The sequence below is a fragment of the Mirounga leonina genome, unplaced genomic scaffold (assembly GCF_011800145.1).
Source record: "Mirounga leonina isolate KUSES-001 unplaced genomic scaffold, KU_Mleo_1.0 Mir_53, whole genome shotgun sequence".
Lineage (NCBI taxonomy): Eukaryota > Metazoa > Chordata > Mammalia > Carnivora > Phocidae > Mirounga > Mirounga leonina.
The window spans coordinates 90,465,448-90,483,462 of record NW_023270807.1 but is presented as its reverse complement, the minus strand read 5'-3'; the positions used below and the strand labels follow the sequence as shown (position 1 = coordinate 90,483,462).

General features: G+C 41.8%; 1 protein-coding gene across 1 annotated transcript in view; it reads right to left on the bottom strand.

Moving 5' to 3' along the window:
* The window catches only part of ECT2L (epithelial cell transforming 2 like), a 64,094-nt gene extending 46,869 nt beyond the window's left edge, over positions 1 to 17,225 (bottom strand). The window contains exons 1-2 of the mRNA XM_034990778.1: positions 17,103 to 17,225; positions 15,818 to 15,930 (exon numbers count right to left, since the gene is read on the bottom strand). Of these exons, the coding sequence (XP_034846669.1) occupies positions 15,818 to 15,930; positions 17,103 to 17,204 (215 nt within the window). The 5' untranslated portion in view covers positions 17,205 to 17,225. The remainder of the gene's footprint in view (positions 1 to 15,817; positions 15,931 to 17,102) is intronic.
* Positions 17,226 to 18,015: the final 790 nt, after the last annotated feature.

Genomic DNA, 18,015 nt, shown 5'->3' with positions numbered 1-18,015 from the left:
CTATCTTTCAGTTAATGTTCCTTGTCTTGAAGTCCATTTTGTCTGATATTAATATTGCCATCCTACTTTTATATGCTTAGTATTTGTATGGTATATTTTCTCCTATTTTTATACTTTTAACCAATCGATGTCTTTATATTTACAATGTATCCTTTGTGGTCAGTATACAGTTAGATCTTGTTTTTTGTTTTTGTTTTAAAGCTCATTTGACCATCACTGCCTTTTATTTGAGGGTTTAGTCCACTTATATTTAATATAATTATTGATGATGGTTGAATCCAGGTCTTGATTTTGTTACCAGTTTTTTGTTTTTCCCATTTGTTTTATGAAAATTTATTCTTCCTCTCCCACTTGGTTTAAGATAATGAATTTTTTGTATTCCATTTCAATTCCTTTATTGGCTTTTAAGCATACCTCTTGCATTATGCAATTAAGTTGCTGCTAGAAAGTGCAATATGCACCCTTAGCATTTCATAGTCTATTTAGAGTGAATATTCATATAAAATTAAAGAACAGTGCAATGGTATAGTTCTTGCCATCCTTTATGCTTTTGTCACAATACTGCACCTACTTATAAGCCCCATAATACAATGGTTTTGCTTTAAACAGTCATATATCTTTAAAATAACTTTAAAATTTTGTTTTTCCACACATTACCATTTCCTTGTAAATCCAAGTTTCCATCTGGTATCAATTTCCTTAGCCTGAAGAATGTCTTTTAGCATTTCTTTACTGCACATCTTCTGACAACAAATTTTATCAGTTTCCTGTTATCTGAAAATATCTTTATTTCACCTTAATATCTGTAGTACTATTATGACATGCATTAATCAATTTTAATAATTATCATCTTGTAGCCAGTCTGGTTTTTGCTATATCATCTTCTCCTCCTTCTCCTCCTCCTCTCCCTCCTCCTCCTTTTTCTTCCTCCTTCACTCCCATTTTATTTTAAAGCAAATCTAAGACATCATATCACTGCATTCATCCCACCCACTTAGATGTGTTGTATTTTCATTATTATTCAGTTTGAAATATTCTAATTTCCCTTGTGATTTCTTCTTTGATAATTCAGTGTGCCTCAATAAACAATAAGAGCATTTTTAAAAAACATATACTATAACCATCATCATGCCTCAACAAATTCAACAATAATTTCTTAATGTGGTATCTATTTTAAAATTTTTTAAAGATTTATTTATTTATTTTGAAAGAGCAGGAGAGAGAGAGCATGTGCACATAGGGGGAGGAGCAGAGAGAGAGGGGAAGCATACTCCCCGCTGAGCATGGAGCTTGACTTGTGGCACCATTTTACCAATCAGACACCACGACCTGAGCCAAAACCAAGATTCAGTTGCTCAGCTGCTCAACTGACTGAGCCACTGAGGACCTGCTGTGATATCTATTTTTTTTTTAAGATTTTATTTATTTATTTGACAGAGAGAGACAAAGCGAGAGAGGGAACACAAGCAGGGGGAGTGGGAGAGGGAGAAGCTGGCTTCCCGTGGAGCAGGGAGCCCGATGTGGGACTCGATCCCAGGACCCTGGGATCATGACCTGAGCTGAAGGCAGTCGCTTAACCAACTGAGCCACCCAGGTGCCCTGTGATATCTATTTTAAAAACTTTTTAAAAATATGGCATCCATTAAGAAAACCTTTTTTTAAAGATTTTATTTATTTGAGAGAGAGAGAGAGAGAGAGTATGAGCAGGGAGGAGGGGTAGAGGGAGAAGCAGGTTCCCCACTGAGCAAGGAGCCCGATGCGGGACTTGATCCCAGGACCCTGGGATCATGACCTGAGCCGAAGGCAGATGCTTACTGAGCCACCCAGGTGCCCCCATTAAGAAAACTTCTTACATTACTCTGCATATGCCACCTAAGCACAAATGGATCTTGAATGAATAGAAAATCCAAGCCTCCACCAAAATGATCATCTTGGGGGTCATATAGGTCTTAGAGCAAAGAGACATTTTATGGCCCATGAAAGATGCACTGCTGTCCCTGTAGCTACCAACTACAAAAAAAAGAGATACTTAATACCTGATTGCCCTCTTTAGATATTGACAATAAACATCTGTTATAGTCCCAATATAGTCCCAAACCACCAAATAAGTCATCATATTTGAATAAGAATCACTAGAACAAAAAAGTTTGGAAGTAATCCATGTGTTGGTAAGTCAAACTCTTCCCTGGAACTGCTACTCTCCTCCAAACTCGGTAAAATTACAGAGGTTTGTGGCCAATCTCACAGCTGGTTGGAAACTTTGGCAATAAGTATTTACCCAAACTCTTTTATCTCAAGCCATTGGGACTACAGAGCTATTTGTCACTGCTAAGTGATTACTGTTGCCCTATTACTAGGTCCTGATGGACGCTGATAAACTCACTGAAAGAAAAGCCATGTCTCTGAATAGCTCTCATTCTGCAATGTGTCTTCTCTGACTTTCTCTGACCTCTAAATGCATAACCTAAATTCCCACAGGTGGGTCAATCCCCAGAAAGTTCTAATGTGAAATGAAAATGACACCTCCAATTAGGGACAAAAAAGAGCTTAGTTACCTTCATAAACAAGTTGCTGAACACCCATGAGACCCAGAGACAGTCTTCACCACTAATTTACCCAAACTGCTGGCCTAACTGGGGCCTCATCTATAAATCTTGGGAGAAGGAAAAATTCTATCTTGCAACAGAACACCAATTAATAATACATGTGGCAGCAATTAAGAAGTTAGAAAATGAGCACTTGGCAGCTATCACAGTAATAATTACGTCAGAAGAGTCATCAATGGAGACTAAAACTAGTGGGTGAAAATATGATGAGGAACAGGGTATTTGCATAGATTCCAATACTTTTAAATTAATTTAAAATTAATCACTCAAAGTCTTTTTAGTTACTTATTAATTATTAACAAAATAATAATGAATCATCTTAACCAAATGATAAGTCAACATCATGAGCCATGGGACTAATCGACATAGTATGCCCTCAATGTGATCTGCTGAGAACACAGTGTCCCTTCTGTGTTATTCCTGACAAGAATGCATAACCTGAATGCAATCTTAAGGATGTATCAGCCAACCACAAACTGAAGGTCATTCAACAAAGTAAGTCTGTACTCTTCAAAAATGTTAAGTAACAAAAGACAAGGAAAAACTTAGGAACATCAAGGTGGATATAGAAACATGAAACTAAATACCCTGGATTGGATTCTGGACTGGGAAAGAAAGGATGATTATAAAGGATGTTGTTGGAATAATCAGGAATACTCAAATGGAGTCTGTGGATCAGATCATAGTACTGTATCAATGCTGATTTATTGATATTGGAGGATGTACTTTGATTTTTCAGCAGAATGTCCTTGTTTTTTTCGGAAACACATACTGCTTAGGGTTAATGGGGCATCATGTTTGCAACATATTCTCCTATGATTCAGAATAACAAGGCAAAAATGGTAAAGTGTGAACAGTTGAGGAATCCAAGTGAAAAGTATAAAGGAATTATTTGCACTATTTTTGGAATTTTTATACAAGTTAAAATTTATTGCAAAATAAAGGTTTTTTTGTTTTGTTTTTTAAGATTTTATTTATTTATTTGACAGAGAGAGACAAAGCGAGAGAGGGAACACAAGCAAGGGGAGTGGGAGAGGGAGAAGCAGGCTCCCCGCAGAGCAGGGAGCCCGATGCGGGACTCAATCCCAGGACCCTGGGATCATGACCTGAGCTGAAGGCAGTCGCTTAACCAACTGAGCCACCCAGGCGCCCTTGTTTTTTGTTTTTAAAGAAAAGGCTACCTGCTTCGTTTGCAAGGTTCAATGACTGCCTATTACTTTGTTTCTACTCCCCTGACTTTATTTTAGGTCACTGCTCTTTCTTGATCCCTGTCCATGCAGCTTTATCACACCTGAGATAAAACAGAGTGGTTTAAAATGAACCTACTGGATCTCACTCATATGTGGAATTTAAGCAAGAAAACAGGGGCACGTGGGTGGCTCAGTCGGTTAAGTGTCTGACTCTTGGTTTCTGCTTGGGTCGAGGTCTCAGGGTTGTGGGATCGAGCCCTACATTGGGCTTCACACTCAGCACAGTCTGCTTGGGTTTCTCTCTCCCTTTTCCTCTCCCTCTGCCCCTCCCCCCACTTTCTCTCTCTAAAATAAAGAAAGAAAACAGATGAACATATGAGAAGGGGGAGAAGAAAAAAAGGAGAGAGGGAGTGACTCTTAAGGATAGAGAACAAACCAAGGGTTGATGGAAGGAGGCGTGAGGGATGGGTTTGATGGGGGATGGGTATTAAGGAGGGCACTTGTGATGAGCACTGGGTGTTGTACATAAGAGACGAATCACTGAATTCTACTCCAGAAACCAATATTGGGCTGTATGTTAACAAAATTTAAATAAAAATAAATAAAATGAACCTGTTGGCGTGCAGTCGGTGGAAACTGTGTGTGTGTGTGTGTGTGTGTGTGTGTGTGTAAGCAGAGGGCAAAGAGTGGAGCTGTGTATGTCCTGACAGCATATAGTAGCCACAGACAAAAGTATCACAAGGGGATCCTCTCATTGTTAACCGATTAACATTCAAACTGAATGAGGCTGTGACACCAAGAACAGTTAATCCCGGTGGGTGCCTGACCTAACTCCCCAGGGTCCCAGGCAGGCTTCTCAATCCTTTCACTGGCGCTTGGGGGACAATATGCTCCCATTTAGAATTATAAAACAGATCCAAAACAAAAATGTTTTCTGCCTTCTTTTCAAAGATGGGTCTCAGTATCTTGAGTATTCATTCCCATCCCACAGCATCCACTGTTCCATCCCAGCCAAGCAAAGGAGAAGAACTAAATCTGAGTTACTTTTTATTTATTTAATTTTTAAAGGATTTTATTTTTAAGCAATCTGTACACCCAGCATGGGGCCTGAACTCAACAACCCCGAGATCAACAGTCGTAGACTCTACCACCTGAGCCAGCCAGCCACTCCAAGAATACTTTTTAAAGTGGACCTCAATTATACATGTTTTATATTTGTTCCTCATCTGCACTGCTACAGGGACACATTCAAATATAATGAATCTTAAGCAAGAAAGAAGGACAATGCTTCAGTCACATAAAAAAAAAATCCGTACCCAAGCGACAGAACTAGGGTAGTTTGCCGTAATGACATTGTGGCTCATTGCATTTTAGTTAATGTTACAAAGTAAGAAATCTGTGAAGAGAAATAAAAACATGTAAGGAGACAATGAACAAAATGTGCTTTGCTCCTTTATTGTGACAAGGATAGCTTCATTTAAATAATGCACGACACTACTTTGCAGTGTTCTACTGAATGTACAATGTGTACTTTGCAAAAATAACAAGGCTTAGTAATACGGAACTTGAATCTAATTCTCGGCTCTTAAATTCCTGATAAAAACTAGAAAGAAGCTCCCCAAATTGTGATGAAAATGACCAGGAGGAGAGCTTGCAGAGGTGGCCTGGAGAGGGGCCAGTCGAGTCGGCAGAGGTCCCTGCTTTCTTGTCACCTGGGCAGCCCCCGTGGTCTTGTCTGGTGGCTTTACACACACTGTCTGGCGTGGCCGGGGCCTGAAGTGGGTGGGTTGCCACACAGATGCTAGTATCGCACAGAATAATGACTAGGTTTGGGGTATAAGACGAGTGGAGAACCATGTGCTGATGTCTTCAGTGAAGGAGAGAGCAAGGCTGGGTGGGGGGAAAGCAACAAGGAAGGGTGATTGAAGGGTGTCTTTAAAAAGATTTTAAAATAATTTGTATGTTCTGACTCATAGTTACATGGCTGCACATAAGCATAAAAAGAAGGTTCTATCTGGGTGGTGCGATTATGGGTGATTGGTATTTTCCTCTTTTTGCCTATTCACATTTTCCAGTGCTTCCACAAAAGCCTGATATTATTACTGAATAGATAGAGAAGGTCCTAGACTTCCACATGTGTCATCCTGGCCAGGTGGCTCACTCACTCTCCAAGTCTCTGCTTGTCTGACCTCCTAGGCATCCTTCAGACTCCAGCCTAAATGTCAGATCCTCAGGGAAGGCGGTGGCCCTGATCCCCTGGACTGGGTGAGGTCGCCTTACTTTTACTTTGTCACTTAGCACAATCGTAGCTATTTATTTGATATCTATTGGGCTGGCCAGGACTGCTTGGATTGTGGGAAATAAAGGATAATACATGTACACAGACTTGTCATTGTTATAAAAGTGCTGTATGACTTCCCATGTATGATCCATATGGTAAAACTTATGGCCAGTGAAGCAATATGGTGCCGGGGAAGGAGCAAGAAATTGTAACTGGAACCAGCATGGTAGATCAGTTATGTGGCTAGTGGAAAGCTATTTTTGCAACAATATAGGTGACCATATAAGATAATGATAGTGGAATTTTAGGGGTACTGACAGAATCCCCCCACGTCCCCACCAGGCTGTTCCTGTTGCCCAAATACCTGCCTGTAGGAGGGGGCTACCACGACCCCCCCCCAGCTCTGCCTCCTTGTTGTCTTCTCCTGTCCTTTGCTGAAACCTGTATCCTTCACACTCCATGCGCACTATAATGTAATCTAAGCATGAGTTTTGTGTTTCCCTTCTTGCTGACCCTCAAGCTCAATCCGTTTGGGGGCTCACTCACTATTTAGTCTTTCTCACCCACTGGGCTACAATCTGTGAAAGAAGGCATGGTGGCTGGCTTGTTTGCTGCCCTGCCCCCAGCACCTGGTATGGTGCTTCTAACTCGGGGGGCGGGGGGGGGGCGAAATAAATATGTGTAAGTTAGAATGAAGAATGAAAAAAAATAATAAAAATAAAATTTCACTGCTTATATTAAATTTCTGTTCATTCTAACAATGACCACCACTGAGTGGCCCAAAGCAGTACACATTTATTTTCCCAGAGTTCTGGAGGTCAGAAGTCTGAAGCCAGTTACACTGGGCTAGGTGTGGGCAGGGCTGGCTCCCTCTGGAGGCTTGGAGGGCAGAATCTGCCTCCTTGTCCCCTTCAGGTTCTGAAAGCTGCCTGCCCTCCTCAGCTCATGGCCCCTTCTTTCATCTTCAAAGCCAGTTGCGCAGCATCTTCACATGGCCCCATCTCTCCCACTGCTCCCGACATCACATTGTCTTCTGACTGTCGTGCCTCTTGCATCCCTTTTAAGGACCGTTGTGATTGTGCTGAGCCCCAGTGATGCAGGATAATGTCCCCGTCTCAAAATCCTTAATCACATCTGCAAAATGCCTTTGCCCTGTAAGGTAGCATCTGCAGTTTGCAGGGATGAGGGCATGGGCATGCGTGGGGGCTACTATTGAGTCTACCGCACTGCTCTAACTCCCAAGACATGGAAACGCTCCCAATATTTACAGTGGTAAATAGCCAGGGAGAGGCACCGACATTCCCTTGTCCTATTTTAGGACAAGGGTGGTTCCACTAAAGTATGAACTTCAGAGGGCAGGAACCTTTTACACTCTGTTTAGTGTTGAATCCCAGGCACCCTGAATTGTGCTTGGCACATGGTAGGCACTCAATAAACATTTGTTGAATGCTCGGTGAACAGACAGCACTCTTACGACACCCATTATTTACTCCCCCTTCTTTAGGTAAAATAACCTCACTTTCTACATGGTGGTCCATGTGGTTCTATAGAAGATGACTCTATCCCTGGCTCTAAAAAAGCATATGATCAAGGCTAATTCAAGTCATCTGGGTCAATCTCCTGGCCACAGCAATTGGCAGAAGTGGGCATGGACCGAGACTAGTCCAACCAGAGTGAAGCTCAAAGAAATTATTTTTACTTCTGTACACAACTGAGGAAACATAATTATGAAGCCATGACTGCCAAAGGCAGTCAGAGCAGGAGAACAGAAAGAATCAAGCCATGGGCTTTATTACTGAACCTCGGAATTGAGCTTCAACTGCTGCCAAACCTACTCTGGATTTTTCAATTATATAAGAGGGAAACATTTCCTTTATTATGTGTGTTAAGCTTAGGGTTGCTTACAATGATACATTTGATACAACCACTACACATCAGTGCCAGGCGAAGATGAAAAAGGCATCTACAGAAACTGAGCAGGTAATTCTGTTTAATTGAGAATAGAAGGATCAGGGCACAGGCAGTCTGTGCTCCTGCCTCCGAGGAAGAGTAGAATCGAGAGATGGAAGAAGCCTTGGGACCTTCAGGTCACCCAGGCCTTGTGTCTTACCCTTAGCCGTGTTCCACATCACTCTGGGAATGGAGGAAAAAGCCACTTTTCCAGCCCCATCCTGATGAGTTGAGCCAAAATCTCTATGGGTGGGGCTCAGAGTCTGTGTTTTTATGAATTCCAAGTGATTCTAATGGGCCCAGCCCTTCTCAGCGTCGGCGAATTTGACTTCACAAGGCAGATCTTGATGCTCAGGCCAAGTCAAGTACAAAGCACTGAATGTATGTATGGTGGTCTTAGGAGTAGGTAGAGATCCTTTTTGAGGCCCTGAGCTAACTAAATACTGAGACCGCTGCATGAGAGTCTAATAGGCTCTCTCCTGTGTGTAAAGAACATCAGTTGACTGCTAAATGCATTTTGTTTTTCTAAATGTAGCTGATTCGCAGCTAAATTCTGGAGAGTTGATATGATCAGAGAAGGTATGACTAGATAAATAGACCATTTTAAACCCATTTATCTTCCTTTCACTTAAGCAATGAGGAAAATCAGGGCAGCTCCAGGGTTAGTGAATTCAAGGACTCATGATGTCATCAAGGGCCGAGGATCTTGCGTACTTTCACTTTGCCTCCTCGGTAGTTTGCTCTGGTCCTTAGGCTTGTCCCGAGGTGATTTCCAAATGACTCCTGTGAGGATTGATCTTCATAGGACAGAAATCCCAGGATGAAAAAGGGCACATCCCTTCCTCGAGCCCCTATTTAAGTCCCTTTGAGAGTGAAGAAAATTCTTCCAGAAGCTCTCTAGTGGCCACTCTCTATGTTGCCTTGGGCAGAATTAGTATCTACATGCCCTTTCGTAATCCAGACACCACCAAGGGGGTGGAATCATCCTGATTCTGTCCAAGCCTGACTCACCCTTGGTAGGGCAGTGACAAGCCCTCTCTGAGACACATTCTGCCTGGGGGAAAAGGGCTTCTGTCAGGAACATGAAGAGACAGAGAATGGTGTGGGCAGGTGGGTAATCAACAGTGTGCCCACTAAACAGGCACTGAAGAAAGAAAAAGAAAGATCTATCTAGCTGCCTAAGCATCCAATCTACCCAACCTTTACAGACGCCTGCCGCCTTTACTTCAGAGCTCTTATTTGTCTCTGTCCTTGCTCCCCTTTACCCTTGAGATAACGACTTGCAGGTATTTCTTAAATGGGTAAATGTGGTTTTACTATCTGGTAGTGTAACTCTTACTCTTTTTTTCTTTACATGTATACTTTTCTTAGGGGTTGCTCTCCATTTTCTTTCCTGGATTAGCTTTAGAATCCATTTCCCAAGTCCATAAAAATATCCTATTTGGGAATTTATACTAGGAGGTTAATTTAGAGAGAATTGGCATCTTTAAACATGGCACCTCTACCTATTCAGGGTTGTTGTTGTTTTTAACTATCCTTTAACACAAACTTATAATTTCCTTCGTAAAGGTCTTGCACTTCTCTTTTTAGTTTTATGCAACAGACATAGGGAAGCAGAGCTGAGAGAAGGCGGGGTGGGCAGAGGGGCGCAGGCAGGCCCGCCAGCCCGGGGAACATTGTTTAAATCCAAGGATCTAGCCTGGCCTGAAGCTAGACAAATCTTAAGTCAATACATTCCCATTTCTTCTTAAGCTGGTTTGAATTCTACTCCTGTTATTTGCTCTTGAAAGCATTCTGACCATGACATCAAAAGTAATACACGGAGGGAACAGGAGGAAAGATGACCAACACCAAGTGTTTACTGTGCATTCTACTTCTGCTTCTGCCCGTCACCCTCTGGACATTTATTTCCTAAAGAGATTCTTAAATACAGAACAGAGACAAATGTTCTCTTAAAACCTTTCTCCATTTTCCAGTGATGTACCTGTGAATTTGACTCCTCCTATGCAGAGAAGTCGTGGTAGCTAAAGGATTCTTGGTCGCTGAGGAAGCTAATATCATGTACTTTATCAATGGCTGGTAGTATTAATTAGCAGGGCCGCTGCATTTGGGAAGTTGTGCAATGAACAACTTCAAGAGGGGCCATTGACACAGATGAGAGTGTGACTCGCCACCCTTGGGTATTGTTACTGTGCATAATTCCTTTTGGAATTGTTTTATAGAAGTCTCGAGTCAATTAATTAACATAAAGTCTTGAATGAAGCAAAATATCAATAATCTCCCATATTTGGGAACTTGTAATATCTTGAAAAGTTTCTTCCTCCCAGAGAGCTACACATGAAAATTTTTTTCCGATTTTGTTGTTGTTGTTGTTATTCTTGTCATTAGGAGTATTTTAGACATCATCCATCCAGCGAGCATTCACTGAGTGGCTTTATGTCCCTGCTATGGCTCTAAGAGGGACACAAGGAAGCACCAGAAAAAAGTTCTTGCCCTCACAGAGCCGGAGTATAGTGGAACAGGCAGACAGAAAATCAACAAGTGCTGTACAGAACAGAATATGGGGTGGCGTGAAGTGCTGGAAAAACAAGTTAAACATTATAAAGTGTGGCACCATCCCTGTAGAGAACGGTATCCCTTTCAAAATGGGAAGTGAGACTCTCAAGTGCACAGGCTTTGCCTAGCATAAGCCAGTGACCTTCCCACCGTCCACTCTCCCTCTGTCCCCATTCCCACCCGATAAAACAGCTCTGGCCTTTGGCTTCCTCCTTTTCTTTTAAACTCAAGCATTTTCCTTCTTCGCTTCATCCATCTCTAAATAAACTGCCCCAATGACAAATTATGGTTGTCTGTGACCATCTGATCTGTGTGAAAGGACAGAAGCATGTCCAAAATACGGGGCTGAGGAGAGCGAAGAGTCAGGATGACCCAGATTTCCAGACTCATCTTGAATATTTAGGAACCCAGGGTGCGTTCGAATACGGCCCTCTGTGGTCCACTGCCTCCACACGCAAATATTCCCCTTTCAGGTGGGTGCTCGGGAACTCAGCATGATACAGCTGCTCTGTATTCAAAATTAGCCCAGAGGCATATGGTCTCTGAAAAATGTGTACACCAGATTTCCTCACCGTTCACAACTGAGATGGACATCCTCCCCTGAGCTCTCCCCGGGGCTGCTTGGAAAGAGTGGCTGGGGATTCTCTCTTAAGTGTACATCGATCGGTAGATTTTCCTGCCCCGCCCCCCCATTTCTAGTTGGCTGTGATGGAGACAGATGACAAGAGCTAATCCTTCATGGTTCCATGATCTCCCTCTCCCCTGACACACACACACACACACACACACTCGAGCAGACAGTCCATCTGTGTCTTGGGCTTACAGTTGCATGAGTGTTGCCCCAGGGACCTACCAGGGAAAGCTACAGGTTTGAACAGCTCCAGCCCTGGAATCAAAGGCCTTCGTGGGGGGCGTTGCCTGTTGCTGGGCCTGGGCAGTTGGAAACCGGTCCCACCAGTGTGGCTAGGAGACCAACGAAAACTCCTCATGGGTTTCTCGGAGTGACACACAAACAGCCAGTTTCCTTTAGGGAGTCAGGAAAGTCAGCCGGGTCAAGGGGCAGGGGGATGACACTAGTGGAGTCATTTAGACATGTGGCCATAGAAGCATAATGTGCTGGGGGAAATGTCATCTTAGACGTTTGTAAAAATTGCTGGGAGTGAAAGACGCACAGAGAAGCCCTTCCCAGGAGAGGGCCCGTCAAAGTCAAGGTGAGGAAGAGCTTGCCAGAGCTATGGTTTAAGAAGCTGAACCCTTGAAAAATGTCTTAAATATCATAAAACCCCATTTAAGAAATCTTAAAGCTTTGTACTCTATCATTCAATAACCTTTACTAGTGCTCAATAAACCTTGCTTTGCTCCCCACCAAAATAATAATAATAAATTTAAAAAAATAAATCTTAATAATATGGAATATAGGACAGAAAAGAAAAATCTTAGGTATTGGAATATATCTCATGGAGATTAAGAAGAAACCTTCAAAGAAAACTGTGACAACACAGTCCCAACCAAACCACAATATCTTAGTTAAGCTTTGTAACTATAACTGCCTGAATTAAAATGAAATTATTCAGAAATTATAAGACAAAACATCTAAACAATGACTTCTCTGCCTTGAAAACACAGATTGCACAAATACAGTCTAGCTTAGATAGAAAGATTTCAGACATTCAAGTAATGCTGAATTCTCTCATGTATTCACCTTATTCAGGGATGGAGGAACAGGGACTATAGGAATAAATAGGTTTCAAAAGAAATGTTTAATAATTAAAAGTTGATTGCACTGTCACTATTTGACCCAGCAATTCCATTCCTGGGTACAGACCTAAAAGAAATAAAGACATCCATATAGCAAAACCTATACACACAGATGTTCGTAGCAGCTTATTCACAGTAGCCAAAATGTGGAAACAACCCAAATGCCCAACAACTTAGGAATGGATAAATAAAATATGGTATATCCATATCATGGACTATTACTTAACAATAAAGAAGAAAGAAGTACTAATACATGTTACAAAATGGATGAACCTTGAGAACATTGTTTTAAAAAAAAGGAAAGCACAGGCCCCAAATGGTGTCATTAGACCGAGTTGCCAAACCAGGCTTAATACAATCTAATTGCAGTTTCAACCTCCCCCACAAATGGGGCCTTTACCGGTCATTCAGGAACATTTTTCTTTCCATCTCACCCAGGTCCTTTCCATCCCCCAAAGAAAGATGAGGTAATCTGCATGATAAGACACGTTGCTTTTCCCCCTAGCAAACAGCCTTGTTTGGAACAATCCTTTTCTTTTGCTAACTTTCTTGCTCCCACCCTCCATCCATAAAAACTTTCCTTCCATTATGTTTTGTATAACTTCTCAGAGTGCAGCTCTACTTGCTAGATGGGGTGTTTCCCGATTTATGAATGATTTATTTATTTATTTAATAATGATGTTTATTGCATATTTTTTATGAAGGCTTTGGATACTTGAGAACATTTTTTTAAAGATTTTATTTATTTTTGAAAGTGAGAGAAGAGAGCATGAGCAGGGGGGAGGAGCAGAGGGAGAGAGAGAAGCAGACTCCCTGCGGAGCAGGGAGCCTGATTCGGGGCTTGATCCCAGGACCCTGAGAGCATGACCTGAGCCAAAGGCAGACATTTCACCGACTGAGCCACCCAGGTGCCCTCATGAACCATTTAATAAAGCCAATTCGATCTTTACATATACTTGGTTGCCTTTTGTTATTTAACGAAATTATAATACATGAGACAAGCCAGTCACAAAAGACCACATACTGTAAGACTGCATTTATTTGAAAAGTCCAGAAAAGGCAAATTTATAGAAACAGAAAGTAGATTAGAGGTTACCCAGTGCTGGGGATGGAGATGCAGAGTTACGTCTAATGGGTAGCAGGTTTCTTTTTGGGGTGATGAAAATGTTCTAAACTTAGATTGTGGTAATAGTTGCACAGTTCTGTAAATACCACGAACTTTGTACCTTTTAAATGATGAATTTTATTGTATGTGAATTATATCTCAATAAAGGTGTTTAAAAGAAATTTGCACTAACTTTAAAAAATAAAATGAGTTGGGCTTTTGGATTTAATAAAAATCAAGCACAACTCAAATTGGATTAGACTATCAGTAAATGGTTTCTGTAGATGTTGGCAGGAGAGAAGACATGGCTGACCCAAAGAGATGGAGAGGAAGTTGTAGAAGAAAGACTTAATCCAGACTTGGCAGAATGAACTAATTGATGTTCAACAACAAACCACCACTAGAAATTAGAGCTGGGTTCAGGATGTCAGCTCTAGAGACTAGAAATTGACATACAACTTCTAAAAGCATCAGTCCAGACTATGGAATAATAGCTTCATGCAACTACGGTGTATAGCTCTCTGCAGACTTATAGCTGTTACAGAACAAAGCAAAGTAATTCCACCGAACGGATTAGTTCCATATCCTTGTGCCACAGTAAGAATTCAGGTACCAGACAAAGGATACAATTTCCAGTGACAAAAATGTCAGGCCTAATGTTAATGAGCCTCAAAATATACCACAAGATCTCTAATGACCTCCAGTGGTTACAGCTAAAATTGCGTGGTTTATGATACATGAGACTAGAACATGATGTACCACAAGCAATTATGGATGTGGGTTTTGGTCTGTTATTTTATCTTGAAAACTGTAAAGTTGGAGTAAAAGGAAACCTAGCCAATGACTACTATAAAAAGTTCCCTTCCCTGATTTTTAAGCATTGACGAAAGAGCCTATTTTTCAGTGGCCTGTCTTTGCAGCCTCTTTCAACACAGCCAGGAAGGTGTGTCTCCCTCCAGTGACTTGGTGACTCCATCAGGGGCAGTCTTTTAACAACCCACCATGCACCCCCGGATGCAGGAGAAAGCAGACAAGGGAGAAGGTGAGCAAGCAGGTAGGAGAGATGTAATGGCTGACTGAAAGAGACGGGCGAGAGGAAGTGTGAAAAAGAGTGGAAGGCAGGTATTGCCAACTAAAATAAGCCAATTTGGTTTTGCACAACTCCTGATACTTTCTGGAAGCTACCTAAGAACTTCAATGGTTAGCCTCTCCCAACAACCTCACTGCCAGGTTGCAGTGAAAACAACTAACCCCAAATGATGCCATACCTAGAGTTTCCCCAAACAAACCTAGCCAACAAGCCCCAACCACTTCATACAGTCTCCTCCGTGGGCTTGATGAAGTCCCAGCTCTCTGTCCTTTGGGCGAAAGGTTTACTCAATTGAGAAAGTATGGTGTTCCAGAAACAGGATTCTACTATTACCTTCCTTGAGAGCCTCAGGCTACCCCAAATCCCCAGACTGACAACACCATTTGCTTGGGGATAAAGCCTTACAAGCACCTGCTACAGGGCTGGCTGGATTCTTCAACCAGGTCCAGGCATGTTGGAGGGCTCTCTGGAACATTTTCCGTCCCACATCTGAATACCTTTAATTTCACCAAAGAGAGTGCATTTCTAACATTCATCTGACCCATGAACGAGTTACTGGCTGTTTTGATAATAACTAATGTCTGATATTTGCTATGCTCATTAGCAAAGTATCTTGTAATAACTGAGACGTTGTGACCTTTCCAACACAATGCTAGCTAACCACCCTTGGAGTATTAATTCATGATCAAAACACTAGCTGTTCTTGCATGCAATTTCAACTAACACTTTCAAATAGCACACCATTTCTGCTGGAGTATTTGAAAGCAAATGACAGACACTCTAGGAGGCCACGGTGAGAATAAGAACAGGACCCACTGGCAATCATGGCCACCGTCAAACAAGTCTTGTGCATATTCCTAATGTTGCAACCATGGTCATTCCTTGGGTACTTTTCAGATCCATCCATTCGTGTAACAATTATTTATGGACTGCCTATGCGCCAGATAGCTACTTGAAATATATTGTCCATCTGTCTGATGGTTCTGAGGAGAATCCAATATACTAAGGGAATGTTAAAATTCACTGGCTGAAGCTTCTGAGGTTTGCAAAAACCAAACATCCCACTATGGTAGGAAGGTGTTAAAGCCCCCAAGGTTCTGTTTCATCCTCAAGGAGGAAGCAGCACTAGAAGATTCTGTTTATAAACCTTAAAATACCAATTGTTTTATTTGTTCCTCTTGGGGGGGGGGGGGAAGAAACCCTAGAATGTTATATAAACATTTTACTATATTTTATTTCCTTTAAGAACCAATGATAATTGCATCCTTAGGCTACATTTACCTTAACTGTGATTTGGTGCATCGTAAAAAAATCGTGAATAAGAATTCTTGACGTTGCTTGCTTGTCCAGAGGTCAAACCAATGACTTATAAGAGCAACTCTTTCCTGAAAGAGCTGTAAAGGGGAGAAAATATCATTTTCCTGTAGAGTTCAGTCTATTCTTAGTTGCTAACCAATCCTTCAGCAATCTCGCAACCTCACAGCTAATATTTGCACAGCACGTTACAGTTCACAAAGCACTTTTCACTACGTAGTAGGGGTCTCTTCCCTCAGCTTAAGCTGCTTTTATCTGGGGATAGAGACAAGCCCAGGCTTGTTGGGTGGGCTGGTGGGAAAGGCTGGCCAGGGGATATGATTACAGTGGGGCCTTAGGAGGGCCCCTTTGGAAAACAAAGAGGTAATGAATCCTGGCTCTTGTTTCTACTTAAACAAATGTGGCCTGGGGAAACAGATTCCAAACATTTCATCTTGAAAACACATACAGGCTATACTTGAATTGTGAAAACAGGACCATTTGAAGTAGGTATGATTTTACTAACCCATGGTCCTACATCTTCATAGTTCCCACCAAAACCAAAGTCAATAAATATTGCTAAGTAGCCATTGTTAGACATGTCTCTAAGGAATAGATACACCAAGGACCAGGGTCCCCCCAAACCTGGGTTTCAGTCCAGCTTTGCTCAGATGACATATACAAACCCACTCTCTTTCTTACTAGGTCAGGCTTGGGCCCTAGCCCGGCTAGTCTCCTTCCCTTGGGAACAGGCCTGAACCACGCAAGCGCTGTGGGCCTTCTCCATTAAGGGCTGGCAGAGCTGCCTAAGCTTAAGCCATTCAGTGACTACTTACTGACTACATTTCAAAAGAGTGGGCATCCCCAGGCCATCAAACTGAACTGTTGGCATGGGAAGGAAGAGAGAATTAAAGAAATATGCAGAGAATTAATCACACATTAATACTCTCCACACCAAGCACCACCAAAAGCACCTCCCCTTGTCTCCTCCCCCAGCATACTCTGTATTCTGGAGGTTTCTATTTTGTCCCTGGAGGTACAGAGGAAAAGGGAGGCAGACCTTGAGTCTCCCCATAAAGTAGGAGTTGGAGACTGGGGTGAGAAGAGACTGTTTGGGGGGCAGACAAATGCTGGTTTATTGTTTGAAGTGACTCCAAAACTAAATTCTTTAGAGGTTTCGTTGTTGTGTTATATGGCAACATGAGACCCAATATATCACAGTAAAATTGACCTTACAAATTAAACTTGTTTTGTTCTAGAGCATGTAATTTACCTGTCTATTTAATGATTTGTTGCTGAAAGGTGTCCAGGCACTGAATCTTCTGTGGAAGCACTCCATTTCCAAGGTTTTTCTAGAAGAATCCCCAGCTGACATCTCAGCAAATTATTTTCTTCCAGCCCTAAGAAATATAGGTTCATTTCAATAGATGCTTAATGAAGATCACCTAGAAATATCCAGTATATTAATGTTGTCCTTATAGGAATTATATAATTGCAGCCATTCATTTACATCTCTATATTTATAGAGATAAAATTACAGCAAATCATATATATACATCTCCATGGAGGATAATCCATACAAATATGCACAGGGAGTTCATGAACTCCAAGTCATTGCAATTTACTCTGTCCTCATCTGTTGGCACCCAAATATGAATCTAAACCAGAGTTGTTTTTCACTTTGCTGGGAAAATGACTCAGAAATTGGAACGATTCTTTACCAGCCAGGAATACTGACTTTTTCTTCCCTGGAAAGCAATAATCTGAAGGGCTTAAAAAGGGCACTCCACCTGCCTATCTTTTTAGGACACAAAGAGGACATAGAGAACAAACCTAGGCTGATGTATTAGTCATCCATTGCTGTGTAACAAATGATCCCAAAATTTAATAGCACAAAACAAAACAAAAAAACCTTATTATCTCGGAGTTCCCGTGGGTCAGGAATCTATGCATAGCATAGTGGAGTACCTAATCAGTCCGCTAGGGCTGCCATAACTAAATATTACAAACTGAGTGCCTTGAACCACAAAAATTTATTTTCTCACAATTCTGGAAGCTAAAAGTCCAAGATCAAGGTGCTGTCAGGGCTGGGGTCTGGTGGGACCTCTCTGCCTGGCTTGTCCACAACCACCTTCTCTCTGTGTTCTTACAAGGCCTTTCTTCTGTGCACAAACCAGGTGGGATGG